This window comes from Girardinichthys multiradiatus, chromosome 14, assembly GCF_021462225.1.
Source record: "Girardinichthys multiradiatus isolate DD_20200921_A chromosome 14, DD_fGirMul_XY1, whole genome shotgun sequence".
Classification (NCBI taxonomy): Eukaryota; Metazoa; Chordata; class Actinopteri; order Cyprinodontiformes; family Goodeidae; genus Girardinichthys; species Girardinichthys multiradiatus.
In genome coordinates this window covers 42,620,915-42,633,903 of record NC_061807.1, presented here as the reverse complement: position 1 = coordinate 42,633,903, position 12,989 = coordinate 42,620,915, and the positions used below count along the sequence as shown (strand labels likewise).

The window sequence follows — 12,989 nt, the reverse complement described above, 5'->3', positions numbered from 1 at the left end:
AAGGCACCTCAGTGGGAAGTCTGTGGGAAGGAAAAAGTGTGGCAGAAAACGCTGCACAACGAGAAGAGGTGACCGGACCCTGAGGAAGATTGTGGAGAAGGGCCGATTCCAGACCTTGGGGGACCTGCGGAAGCAGTGGACTGAGTCTGGAGTAGAAACATCCAGAGCCACCGTGCACAGGTGTGTGCAGGAAATGGGCTACAGGTGTCACATTCCCCAGGTCAAGCCACTTTTGAACCAGAAACAGCGGCAGAAGCGCCTGACCTGGGCTACAGAGAAGCAGCACTGGACTGTTGCTCAGTGGTCCAAAGTACTTTTTTCGGATGAAAGCAAATTCTGCATGTCATTCGGAAATCAAGGTGCCAGAATCTGGAGGAAGACTGGGGAGAAGGAAATGCCAAAATGCCAGAAGTCCAGTGTCAAGTACCCACAGTCAGTGATGGTCTGGGGTGCCGTGTCAGCTGCTGGTGTTGGTCCACTGTGTTTTATCAAGAGCAGGGTCAATGCAGCTAGCTATCAGGAGATTTTGGAGCACTTCATGTTTCCATCTGCTGAAAAGCTTTATGGAGATGAAGATTTCATTTTTCAGCACGACCTGGCACCTGCTCACAGTGTCAAAACCACTGGTAAATGGTTTACTGACCATGGTATCACTGTGCTCAATTGGCCTGCCAACTCTCCTGACCTGAACCCCATAGAGAATCTGTGGGATATTGTGAAGAGAACGTTGAGAGACTCAAGACCCAACACTCTGGATGAGCTAAAGGCCGCTATCGAAGCATCCTGGGCCTCCATAAGACCTCAGCAGTGCCACAGGCTGATTGCCTCCATGCCACGCCGCATTGAAGCAGTCATTTCTGCAAAAGGATTCCCGACCAAGTATTGAGTGCATAACTGTACATGATTATTTGAAGGTTGACGTTTTTTGTATTAAAAACACTTTTCTTTTATTGGTTGGATGAAATATGCTAATTTTGTGAGATAGGAATTTTGGGTTTTCATGAGCTGTATGCCAAAATCATCCGTATTAAGACAATAAAAGACCTGAAATATTTCAGTTAGTGTGCAATGAATCTAAAATATATGAATGTAAAATTTTCATCATGACATTATGGAAAATAATGAACTTTATCACAATATGCTAATTTTTTGAGAAGGACCTGTATTTGCTGGGTAGCTTTTTACATGTTTCCACTGATATTTTGATGATGTATCTTTGGTGAACTCCAGGTATTTGAGAATGGGACATAAATATGTGTTAAGTTTTCCTGGGGTATGAATAGTTTGGAACTTAAAGCTGCAGTAGGTAACTTTTGTAAAAATATTTTTTTTTCATATTTGTTAAAACTGTCACTATGTCCTGACAATACAATATGAGACAGATTATCTGTGAAAAAATCAAGCTCCTCCTGCTCCTCCCAGTGGTCCTACTGCCATTTGCAGGAATACACCATTCCCGATCAGAAACAACCAATCAGTACCAGGAGGAATATCTTAGCAGTGTGAGTCATGTTCATATAAGCATTGCTCACGCACCTCCCCCTTAGAGCGCGTACCGTTGCCCAAGCTCAAGATTGCTGGTGGGCTGCAGCTTTGCAAATGGTGGAGAAAAAAACTAACTTTACCAGAAAACTGCCAATTTCTCAAGTGGCACCTGCTCAGAAAACAAAAAGTAGAGGACCCCCTTTAGCCTTCTTCTTTTTACCCTTTTTTGTTGTAGCACAGCAGAGAGCAAGGGGGGAGGACCCCTAATGTGTGCTTGTTCAAATTTTCAGGCTATGTCTATGGTTTTCTCAGAACTCCTTACTGCAGCTTTAACTGTCAAAAGTTTGAATTCGTAAGTATGAATCTTTGAACAGAAGAAGAATGAAAGGCGGAAGAAGCAAGCAGAGTGTATGAAAGCTAGCAGCAAACAGCAGAAACTGAGGCTTCCAGTTCCAGGAGTCAGTCATCCAGAGCAAAGCGCAGAATAACAGACAGGTGAAGAAGAGTTTGCAGGGAGGGTGCAGCCGTTTCTGGTTTGATTTTTAACAGATGGGCTGCTGCAAGAAAAACCTAAGGACCATGATTACTGATTTGGTGTCTAAAACCAACGTTGATACCTAAAAGATGCTAATTGAGCTCAGTAACGCTGAGAGGAAACATGTCATCCTGATCCACAAAGATGTTTAATCTTCAACTTATGACTTGTCTTTTGGCTCATGTGTTCACCTTTTAGAATGGCCTGTCCCCACTGCACATGGCGGCCCAAGGTGACCACGTCGAATGTGTCAAACACCTTCTGCAGCACAAGGCTCCCGTTGATGATGTCACACTGGACTACCTGACAGCGCTGCATGTGGCAGCTCATTGTGGTCACTACAGAGTGACCAAACTGTTGCTGGATAAGAGGGCCAATCCTAACGCCAGGGCTTTGGTGGGTTATAAAGACAATGTACACAAATATTCAGCCAGCAGGTAGCAGATATGAGTCAGCAGGAGAATTCAGTCCTGGAATAATACAATATATGAGTGAGACATACATAATAGCTGTATGTGATGTTGTTTGTTGCCACATGTCCTCCACAGAATGGCTTCACTCCTCTCCATATAGCCTGTAAGAAGAACAGAGTAAAAGTGATGGAGCTGCTGGTTAAATATGGAGCATCAATCCAGGCCATTACAGAGGTAATTTAAACACCTTCTTCCTGCCCTGACTACCACAGATTCAGATTCTTGAAGTAATCTTTATTTCACCATTACTTCTAAACAAAGACAAATGATTTCAGAGTTGACTTTTTAAATAGATTTTAGCATCTTATATTAGTTTTAACCAGCTTCTTACAGCTTTAATGCTTCATCAGACTTGATTTTTAAATCTCATTAATACTGAACTTTGAGTCCTCTTTGCTCAGTAATTACTTTTACAACAAAGAGTGTTGTTATCAGCTCGACCTGGCAGTCAACAGTTGATTTCTCATTGTATCTCTGCTTCATATTTGCAACTTAAAGATTTATTTATTCTGATATACAAGTAGATCTATTAAATGTACATTAGTTTATATCAGTGCATGATATAAACACAAGAAGTGACCTGAGTTTAATAATTTGCCTTTTAATTGGTCTTTATCTTCCATTCACACCAAGTTTCTTCATTGTGCTGCCTCTTGTGTTCAGTCTGGTCTGACTCCCATACATGTAGCGGCATTCATGGGTCACCTGAACATCGTCCTGCTTCTGCTGCAGAACGGTGCCTCGGCGGATGTCTGCAACATAGTGAGTGATTGGGGGGCAGGGGTTGGCAGAGGAATGGGAGAGCTGACACAGTAATGGGTTTTAAAGGCAAATCTTAGTAATGAATCCCTGTTCATGTGAGAAGGTTGTGATTGGTGGTTTTAAGCATATTGGCTGGATCATATAAGACCGTGTTTTACCTGCTATGCACAGCGTGGAGAAACAGCATTACACATGGCAGCCAGAGCCGGTCAGGTGGAGGTGGTCAGATGTCTGCTGAGGAACGGAGCGATGGTGGATGCTCGCGCACGGGTGAGATTCCTTTTATCACATAACTCCACCTAGCAATGACTGTGTCATCAGTACCAAATGAGAACCGCTTTGCTATTTTATAAAAACTGTCATGATCCCCCCCCCCTCATTCTGTCCAGGAGGACCAGACTCCTCTTCATATTGCATCCCGTCTGGGGAAAACAGAGATCGTGCAGCTGCTGCTACAGCACATGGCCCATCCTGATGCTTCCACAACCAACGGTTATACCCCACTCCACATCTCTGCCAGGGAGGGGCAGGTCGAGACCGCCTCGGTCCTGCTGGAGGCTGGGGCTTCACACTCATTGGCTACAAAGGTGGGTGTGGGAGCCGTTGAAGCTCCGTCTAACTCTTAAAAAAAGTAGAAGTATAGGGTCAATACTGGGAGATGAGGTGGTTGAACTTTAACCTCCTTATTTACTTCCACACTTCACATAGATGGCAGTTAATATCAGTGTGGCTACACTGTTACTGAGGACCTTCAAGCTGTCAGCAGGCTTGATCCAAAATGCAACAGTTGTTCAGCCATTATTATGGGAAAGAAAATGACAACCTATCTAAAATGTACTTTCAAACTTAAAAAAACTTATATTCTTTAACAGGCCTCAAACAAACAACCCTAGATGCACAACACATTCCCTTATTAATATGTATTTTACAGAGATTATCCAAAATGCAGTTTCACTGTGTGAAAAGCTACTACCATCGGTCTAGTGTTCTGTGGGCCAACATGGCTTCAGTTTGTTGAGGTTTGTAGACAACAATTCTGCACAGCTCTCTTAAGGCCCCCCACAGCATTTTATTTAGGCTGAGGTCTGGACTTTGACTGCACCTGTTTTAGCCATTGTGTTGTAGTCGTATTCAATAAATAAGAATATTATTGTAAAGTTCATTTATTTTAGTAACTCTATCACTAAGTGAAACGCATGATATAGATTAATTTCACACAGATGTGTGTTCAAGCCTTCATTTCTGTTAACTATAATGAAAATATGACATTCAATTTTAAAAAGTATGTCTAATACCTGCTTAAAGACTGTTATTTTTAAAAGGTACTTTTATCAGACAAACGAGCCTCATCAGAACACATCTTCTAAGTTATTGAATATGAATGCAAATTTTCTGCTGTTCTGCTTGTCCTGTTGCATCAACTGGTTTGAGCCAAGCTTCATTGTAGGACATTTTGGTATATAGAGTTGCTCATGCTCGACTCACTGACTGTAAGGTGCCCTAATCATGTGGCTACAAAACAAGGCCACATCATCAGCCCTCATGCTTAACAGTTGGTATGAGATGTTTGTGCTTATATGCTATGTTTTGTTTTGCTAAACATGGCAATGTGCATTATGGCCACTTAAAATTATTATGGTTTTTCAAGAGAGGAAGGTTTTTTTCATTCTTTCTCAGATTGTACATGATAACACATAACATGCCAGATGAAACATCCATGGTCTGACCTTGGAGTCAATATGCTGGGACATCCACTCCAAGAAAACAAAATCAATGTCTTACATGAGTTTCACTTGCAAGTAATCTTTCTACCTGTAGGTAAACATAAGATTGTTTGGAAATTTAGTTATTTTTTATTTGGCTGCTTTTCATTTGTTTTTTCATTCATTTTTTGTGGAAAACTAATGACATAGTGTATCATTACATGCATATTCTTAATCTTAATTATTTTATATAGTACCTACCTTGACATTCTCAGATGAGTCATGCTACAGTGAGATCTTTATTTCTTCTTTTTAAACCAGGAAAGGCATAAAAGACCAGTTTCCAAAGATCAGAAGACAAACATGATACTGTTACGTGTTTAATGAATAATGTAAATCAAAGAGCAAATCTGAAATTTTTTGCAGGATCCCAATGGGGATGGTCTCAGATAGCAATACTGCATCTGCAAATCTGCATCACTTATGAATGATGGGTGGGGCCATGAAGAGGTGAAGATATGACGTGTCTTTGAACCGTGGCTTATCCATATCCATGACATTGGAGATGTCACGCTGTTGCAATCCTGACCCTGTGTTCTCAGTTAAATGCATAGAGGCAGAGTTCAGCTGGGTCCTCTGTAGTCTGTACACTATGTCGCATTCTGCTCCTCTCTGGGGAGAAGAGTGTGCCTCTCCCAACGGAAACCAGTCCTTAGCTTTTATCGAGGCACACAAGTATATATGGTCACCTCCAAGCCTCCTTCTAATGATACTTGCATTTATTGTGCTTGTTGGGTTGGGAACAACACCACTGTTCCCATCCCAGCCTTTCTGGTCACTATGGCATCTGACAGAATATGTGGCTTAACAAAAGACTGCTCCCGACATGGGCAGGGCTTGGTCATAAACACAATGATCATGTGGTTTCTGTCAGCACTGAGTCTGTTCGCTTGTTTAAAATAACTGAGTCAGGGCTCCCTCTGCAGGCTGTACTGTAAACTACAGTTGGATGTCTGTCTGTCTGTCTGTCTGTCTGTCTGTCTGTCTGTCTGTCTGTCTGTCTGTCTGTCTGTCTGTCTGTCTGTCTGTCTGTCTGTCTGTCTGTCTGTCTGTCTGTCTGTCTGTCTGTCTGTCTGTCTGAAGGACATTGCAGTAGCATAATAAAAGCAGGTAAAGAAAAGTTGGTCTACAGACTAATACTAATTATGTTTTTTTTTATAGTGTAAATAGAACAATTTAAAGCCAATCTGAACAAATGGCTTTTTAACCCGGATTTGGATGAACTCAGCATTTTTGCAGTTTTCTGGGAGTTTGTTCCAAATTAGAGGAGCATAAGAACTGAATGCTGCTTCTTCATGTTTGGTTCTAAAACAATCACACAATGAATCAGCAACTGATTTTATTGTTGCCGATTCATTGTGTGATTATTTCTGTGTACATGGTCATAGTCCTTATTTATTTTTGTCCCACCTTGCTGTAAGGAGAATTTCCCTAAGGGGACACAATAAAGAGATACTGATACTGATTCTGGGGATGCAGGGTAGACTCTAACCAGAATATCTGAGTGGTCTGGAAGGTTTATTCAGCAGTAATAGACCTTTAATGTAATTAGCTTCTAAGACATTTATTGTTTTATAAACTAACAGAAGTATTTTAAATTCTATTTTCCAATATACAGGGAGCCAGTCTTAGGAGTTTAGAAGTGGTGTGATGTGCTCTACTTTCTTAGTTCTTGTGAGGATGCAGACAGCAGCTTTCTGAATAAGCTGCAGCTGTCTGATTGACCTTTTAGGTAGACCTGTGAAAACGCCGCTGCAGTAATCAGCTTGACTGAAGATAAATTCATGGATGAGTTTTTCAGGATCCTGCTTGAACATTAGTCCACTAATCCTGGAAATGTTCTTCAGACAAAAGAAGGCCAATTTAGTAATTGTCTTTATGTGCCTCTGAATGTTCGGGTCTAGGTCCATCACTAAACCCACATTTTGGTTCTGATCAGTGGTTTGTTCCACAGCCTATTACTTCAGTTTTATTTTCTTCAGCCTCCATGCAAAATGCAGATCCGATGCATTTAACATCTATAGTCTAGGCTAATTTGCATTTGATTACGTAAAGCAATAAAAACATAACATAAAATTTTAAATACAGAACTAAATAATGTCCGTCAGAACAATAATGACTTACATTGCCATAAAGAAGAGAAATATGGCAATCATACATGCCACATGATAGCTGTTCACGCTAAGGAACGGCTTCAGCTTTAACCTGAACTGTTGCCAGTCTGAGTTCAGTTTTAGTTCTACAGGAGGGGAACTCTACATGTTAACTCCTCGTACAGAGCATGCTGTTTGTTCCAGAGGCGTTTTACATTTATATATAAGAAAAGTTGCAGTTGATGAGGCAGGTTGGTACAGTTGTCAGGTTCAATTAATTTTACTCAACAGAGGAACACAGCACTTCTGTGTTCCTCTAGTTTGTTTGTGCGGTACATCTCTGACATGAACACTTATGAAGTTTGCTTCATTTTAAATCGGGAAAACCAGAGACAACAGTTTGTTAGCTTCCAGCAATCAGAGGATTTCCATTTACAGTTAACTTAAACCCAAAAAATCTGAATTAATCCTATATGTATTCCTCTAATTTTGAGTATATATTTTGAGCCATCCCTGGTTTGAAACATCTCTTAGTCTTTCATTCTCTGCTTGCCTGTCTCTACAGAAAGGGTTTACTCCCCTGCATGTGGCTGCCAAGTATGGCAACCTAGATGTAGCCAAACTGCTGCTGCAGCGCTGTGCTCCTCCTGATGCTGCTGGAAAGGTAAACATCCAACATAGATCCATGTTACTTGTGTTCTAATGACAAACATTTAATTATCAGACATTTGTACTGTGTGTCAATATGTCCTGTATGTGAATGTAAAAGAGTGGTTTTCTGTATTGAGGTTCAGTTGACTGCCAGAGGACTGGTAAGCTTATGTGTTAAACCAAATCAGGTATTACTTGATTTGCATTAACAAAGCAGACATTAATGTAAAAGGTTAACAGAGGCTTTCTAACTTGCAGATTGTCCTAGTAATGTCTCAGCCTGCTGTCTACATGTCTAACAGTGTGTTGGTGTTTGGTGTCCGTGCTTCAGTAGTTGTTCTTTAATCATCATGCACTCACCGTTCCTTCCAAACAGAACGGCCTCACTCCCCTTCATGTTGCAGCGCATTACGATAACCAAAAGGTGGCGCTCTTGCTTTTGGACAAAGGAGCATCTCCCCACACAATGGCCAAGGTGAGGGTCTTTAGCACATACAGTAATTCAGGATGAGAAAGGATCATTTATTTCACACTACATGTCTTTTTCTTCTTTCAATCACAAAAACTGTCTGCAGGTAAAATTTGGCAAAGAACTGAAGTTTCGTTGATGTTTCTACGCTTTTGAACAAACTTACTAAATGTCTGCATTGATTTTATTTTCCAACCTGATTGGTTTAAGAAGTATTGTAAGAGGTTAAATGTTAAACTGTCACCAAAATGATGGTTCTCTTAAAGTGCAGCCAAAAGTCTGGTTAGTTTTTTGGTTTATTTTGCAATACTAATAATTATTTTGCAAAATCTTTGCAATCATTAAAGTGATACATCAATTTTGGTAGCAAATGAATCCTCACAGAAACGGCTGGGGGGTGGCTGATGCCTATGTCCAGCAGTCATTGGAAGAGACGAGGAACCCTGGACATGGCATCAGCCAACAGTTACACAGCACAAACAATCATGCACACACAAACACAACACATTCTAAGGGCAATTTACACTGTGAGAGGGAATCAGAGTATTGGAGAGAACCCACACTTTCCCATGAGAACATGCAAACTCCATGCACGTAGACCCCAGGGTGGCATTCGGACCCAGGACCTTCTTGCTGCATGGGAAATATTGCAGCCCTACTACATTTATGGAAAGAGTCAACATTTCTGGGGTTGACCCTTGTGTATAACTTCTGTAGTCCTCTCTGATAAGTTGAATATCAACTTTTGGGCCAGATTCTGACTGACGATGCCTAACCCGTTAGTAAGGTTGGGCATTGTTTGAATTCGAACTATTCCGGTTCCTAGCAATTCTCGATTCCAATTCTTTTCAAAGGCAGGGTCAATAAAGTTTCCATAGTTTAAATGAGCTAGCTAAGCTGAGTTCGTTCTGGATGAAATAGTCTGAACTTTTTACATTTTATGATCTCAATTACTAGACTAGGGAATGCTGCAAGTCACTGACTGGATGCAATCTGCTGGGTTTCCTTAGATAGAAAAACTTTTTATCCAATTTGAATAAAAAGTTAACTCCGACTGCACTGTTCAATTGTTAGTATTAATTGGAATGTATGTACCTGACTGTTGTGAAGTGCCTTGAGACAACATGTGTTGTGAATTGGCGCTATATAAATAAACTGAATTGAATTGAATTGAATTGAATTGAACTATTGTCAACCTGTGTATAAATATCAACATTATGAGCTTGAATATAAACATTATGGAGTCTGGTCAACAGCCTGCCTAATGTTAGCAATTTCAGGTCACTGAAAAAATACATGGGCTATCATTAGCTAATTGTTTTCATTTCAATTGACCCACCGTTTTGGTTCGAGTATAACTTGTTAGCTGCCTCAATGTCGGTATAAGACATGTTTTATTGTTTTACTTACCTGATTCTGACTGCAGTGCGGTTGTAGGAGGAGGACAGAACATCCGGTGCAGAAGGTCAGAGACGGGCCACTCTGTTACTTCTACACCACTAATCTGGAGGTGTTTAATCATGTTGGTCGTGAACCCTCCTCAGCATGATGTAATCTTAATGCATGTGTTGCACTGAGCCAACTGGTCATTTATTTTATTGAAGCCAAACGTGCACCCACGGGACACTGTCCATGATTTTGCACATACCTCTTGTGGATTCTTCTTTGTTAGTGTTCTGTGGCTTCTTTTTCGGGTCAGTGGACTACGTATCAAAACTGGGAATCAAAATTTAAAAATTTTAACGACTCTGGGAGAACCGGAATGTTGGTCCCGGTTCCAATCGATTCTCGAGACTCAATGCCCAACTGTACCTGTTGGGGGTTGATCAGTTTGTGAGTGTCTGTTTCTCCACCTGCTTTTTCAGAACAGTCCAGAACAGTCCACAGGTTTTTAATGAGCTAAAATCTGGAGAGTTGCCTGGCTACAGGTTCAAAAGGTTTACTGTTTTGTTTTCAGTTAACAGTGTTACCTTGTTACTAGGTGCTCTGCCAGGCTGAAGAATTAACACATCATCATCAAATTGTTCTGGAATATTGGTAAAGGTGGCTCTTGGGGCATATTTTGATCCTCCTCTTTATTAATGGCAGTGTTCCTTGGCAGAATTGTGACCAACTTCTCTCTCTTGAATGAAAACCAACCTCCAACATGGATTGGTTTGAAGTTGGCACCCTACAGGAAACATGGTCCTTACTTCCAAATGTCTTTAGCTGTCTGTGTGTGCCTATGCCCTGACAACCAGAGGTTGCCTTTGTTGAGTAAGCTCTGTACCCATGGTAGCAGAATTCTGCAGCATGCTCCTCAGGGGCAGACAGTCCTGATACTTGCTGGAAACTTTTGGATGACCTAAAGCTTCTTCAATACCACTGAATCTCTCAATCTGAAGTTCTTATTGAAATATAACTGTTCTTCCTGCTTCAACCTTCTTAGCAGCAGCAGCAGCAGTATGCTTTTCTTTGGAGAGGACCTTTGTTAACACAAGTCACTTGCCTGTCTTTTATAACAATCTATCTTCTGATTAGAGGGACAGTGGTTTTAGCTGGACTCTTTCAAAGCTTTCACAGCTGCTGATGATATGACTGTACTTAGAGGAAATGAGCGGATCATTTTGTGCAGAAATACAGTGGAAATTGCCCTTTAATTAACGTTTTCTAAGCTAAAAAACTCTTTTCAAAGAACTAACATGAATCTGATCACTCTGGATTCTAATTTGAAAGCAATGTGTAAAAGCAGATGATTAACAGTTTACTAAACACCAAGTTTGTGCCCCTGACAAAACGTTTGGCATTTCCACTCTGGGCACTCCGACAGACCTGAGGTCTCAAAGTTGTTTAGTCCTATACTTATTAAAAGCTTGGGATATTTAGATACTGATAAATGGTCGATGCTGTTGTTTGGGTCGGTAAAGGACATTGATTAAAAACATTCAGCACTTTCCTTAATGTCCTTCCTTCCTGAATTAGAATGGCTATACTCCTCTGCACATTGCGGCTAAGAAGAACCAGATGGACATTGCCACAGTGCTGCTGCAGTACGGCGCAGAGACCAACATCCTGACTAAGCAGGGTGTCACACCACTCCATCTGGCCTCCCAGGAGGGCCACGCAGACATGGCAGCCCTGCTAATCAGCAAGGGAGCCCAAATCAATGTCCCCACAAAGGTAATGTTGAGCTCAAAGCCACTGTAAGCCAATGTTAGCCATTGAATTCTGTCACTTCTTTATTTTAATGCTCTGTTTGCTCGAGCAGAGTGGCCTAACTGCCCTACATCTGGCTGCCCAAGAGGACAGAGTATCTGTTGCTGAGATCCTCGCTAAGAACAGCGCCAACTTGGACCACCAGACAAAAGTATGAGGAAAGAATAACAACCAAAGTTCCCACTTTTGAATATCAGTTACTGATATTCCCAGTTAAGATTTGATGTCCCTGTTACAGACTAGATTCATTTAACATAAGCATTGGCTGATACTGGCTGAGGCTTTATTGTCATTGCGTGTCATTGCGTGACATACAATGAAATTTCAAAACAGTATACAAAAACAGACAGAAGAGTTCACAGCTGTAGCGTTGAGTGTGCGGAATCAATAGCAGTTGTTGGTTTGGTACGGTTTGAGACGAGAACTGCAACAAGTTAGCTAAAACACTAAAACTGTTTGTTAGGACCTTTAGAACCTCATAGTACAGGACGTGTCTTAAGTAAAGTGCTGTTGGGTAGTTCTTTCTGATTTGACACAAGGTGTTCTGAGAGTGTTGGTAGATTCTCACCACAGCGAGAATTATTATTCTATCATTTCTTTAACAATGAGACTAGTTTTTACATTGTTTGAATGTCACTGAGTTTACAGTTGCAGTATAATTTTTTATCGTCCCATTATTTTGTGGTCCACCTGGACATGATAAATACTCTTTTAATTTTTTTAAACGTATTCTTCAAAATTAGGTCATTAATTAACATTAAGATTATCTGGTTTTGACTTTTGTAAAGAGGATTCAGAATTGTCCATGTCCACATCTAAAGTTAGTTTTAATCCCTACATTCAGAATATTTTTGGACTCACCCTCCATGCATGTTTACATGATGTTTCTGATTGTAAAATTAAGAAGGATTTATTTTTTTCTAGCTGGGTTACACCCCACTTATCGTAGCATGTCACTATGGTAATGCCAAGATGGTGAACTTCTTGCTGCAAAATGGGGCCAGTGTCAATGCCAAGACCAAGGTACTGATATTTTTTAAGTTAATTCAGAGCATTCAACTTCAGTTGTTTTTGATTCATTGTTCAATTTCTCCTCCCAGAGTGGATACACTCCTCTTCATCAAGCTGCCCAACAAGGAAACACACACATCATAAATGTTTTGCTGCAGTATGGTGCCAAACCCAATGCAATTACTGTGGTTCGTAAAAACACACAGAGAACAAATGCAAGCTCACAGATTTAAGGGCAGGTATCTGAAATCTGTTTTCTGTCCCCAGAATGGTAACACTGCACTGGGTATAGCTCGGAGGCTCGGCTACATTTCTGTGGTGGACACACTGCGGGTCGTCACCGAGGAGATCATTACCACCACTACGGTATGTTACAAACAAAGAATTAAGGCTGTGTTTACTAAACTCTGAATGGATTTGCACCTTGCAACTTGAACTTTCCCACATTTTCACATTAAAACCACATATTTAAATGTATTGTTTTGGCATTTTTAAGTGATCAACCAGCACAAGCTGTGCAATGGAAGAAGCAGTTGTGCAGTGGTTTTCAAA

The 12,989-nt window shown here is 40.8% G+C and overlaps 1 protein-coding gene across 3 annotated transcripts in view; it reads left to right on the top strand.

Moving 5' to 3' along the window:
• ank2b (ankyrin 2b, neuronal) overlaps window positions 1-12,989 on the top strand; it is a 170,666-nt gene that overhangs the window by 99,847 nt on the left and 57,830 nt on the right. For all 3 annotated transcript variants that reach the window (XM_047385947.1, XM_047385949.1, XM_047385948.1), the window contains exons 12-23: window positions 2,219-2,416; window positions 2,569-2,667; window positions 3,157-3,255; window positions 3,427-3,525; window positions 3,645-3,842; window positions 7,677-7,775; window positions 8,139-8,237; window positions 11,193-11,390; window positions 11,479-11,577; window positions 12,351-12,449; window positions 12,527-12,625; window positions 12,705-12,803. In XM_047385947.1, coding sequence (XP_047241903.1) covers window positions 2,219-2,416; window positions 2,569-2,667; window positions 3,157-3,255; window positions 3,427-3,525; window positions 3,645-3,842; window positions 7,677-7,775; window positions 8,139-8,237; window positions 11,193-11,390; window positions 11,479-11,577; window positions 12,351-12,449; window positions 12,527-12,625; window positions 12,705-12,803 — 1,485 coding nt within the window. The remainder of the gene's footprint in view (window positions 1-2,218; window positions 2,417-2,568; window positions 2,668-3,156; window positions 3,256-3,426; window positions 3,526-3,644; window positions 3,843-7,676; window positions 7,776-8,138; window positions 8,238-11,192; window positions 11,391-11,478; window positions 11,578-12,350; window positions 12,450-12,526; window positions 12,626-12,704; window positions 12,804-12,989) is intronic.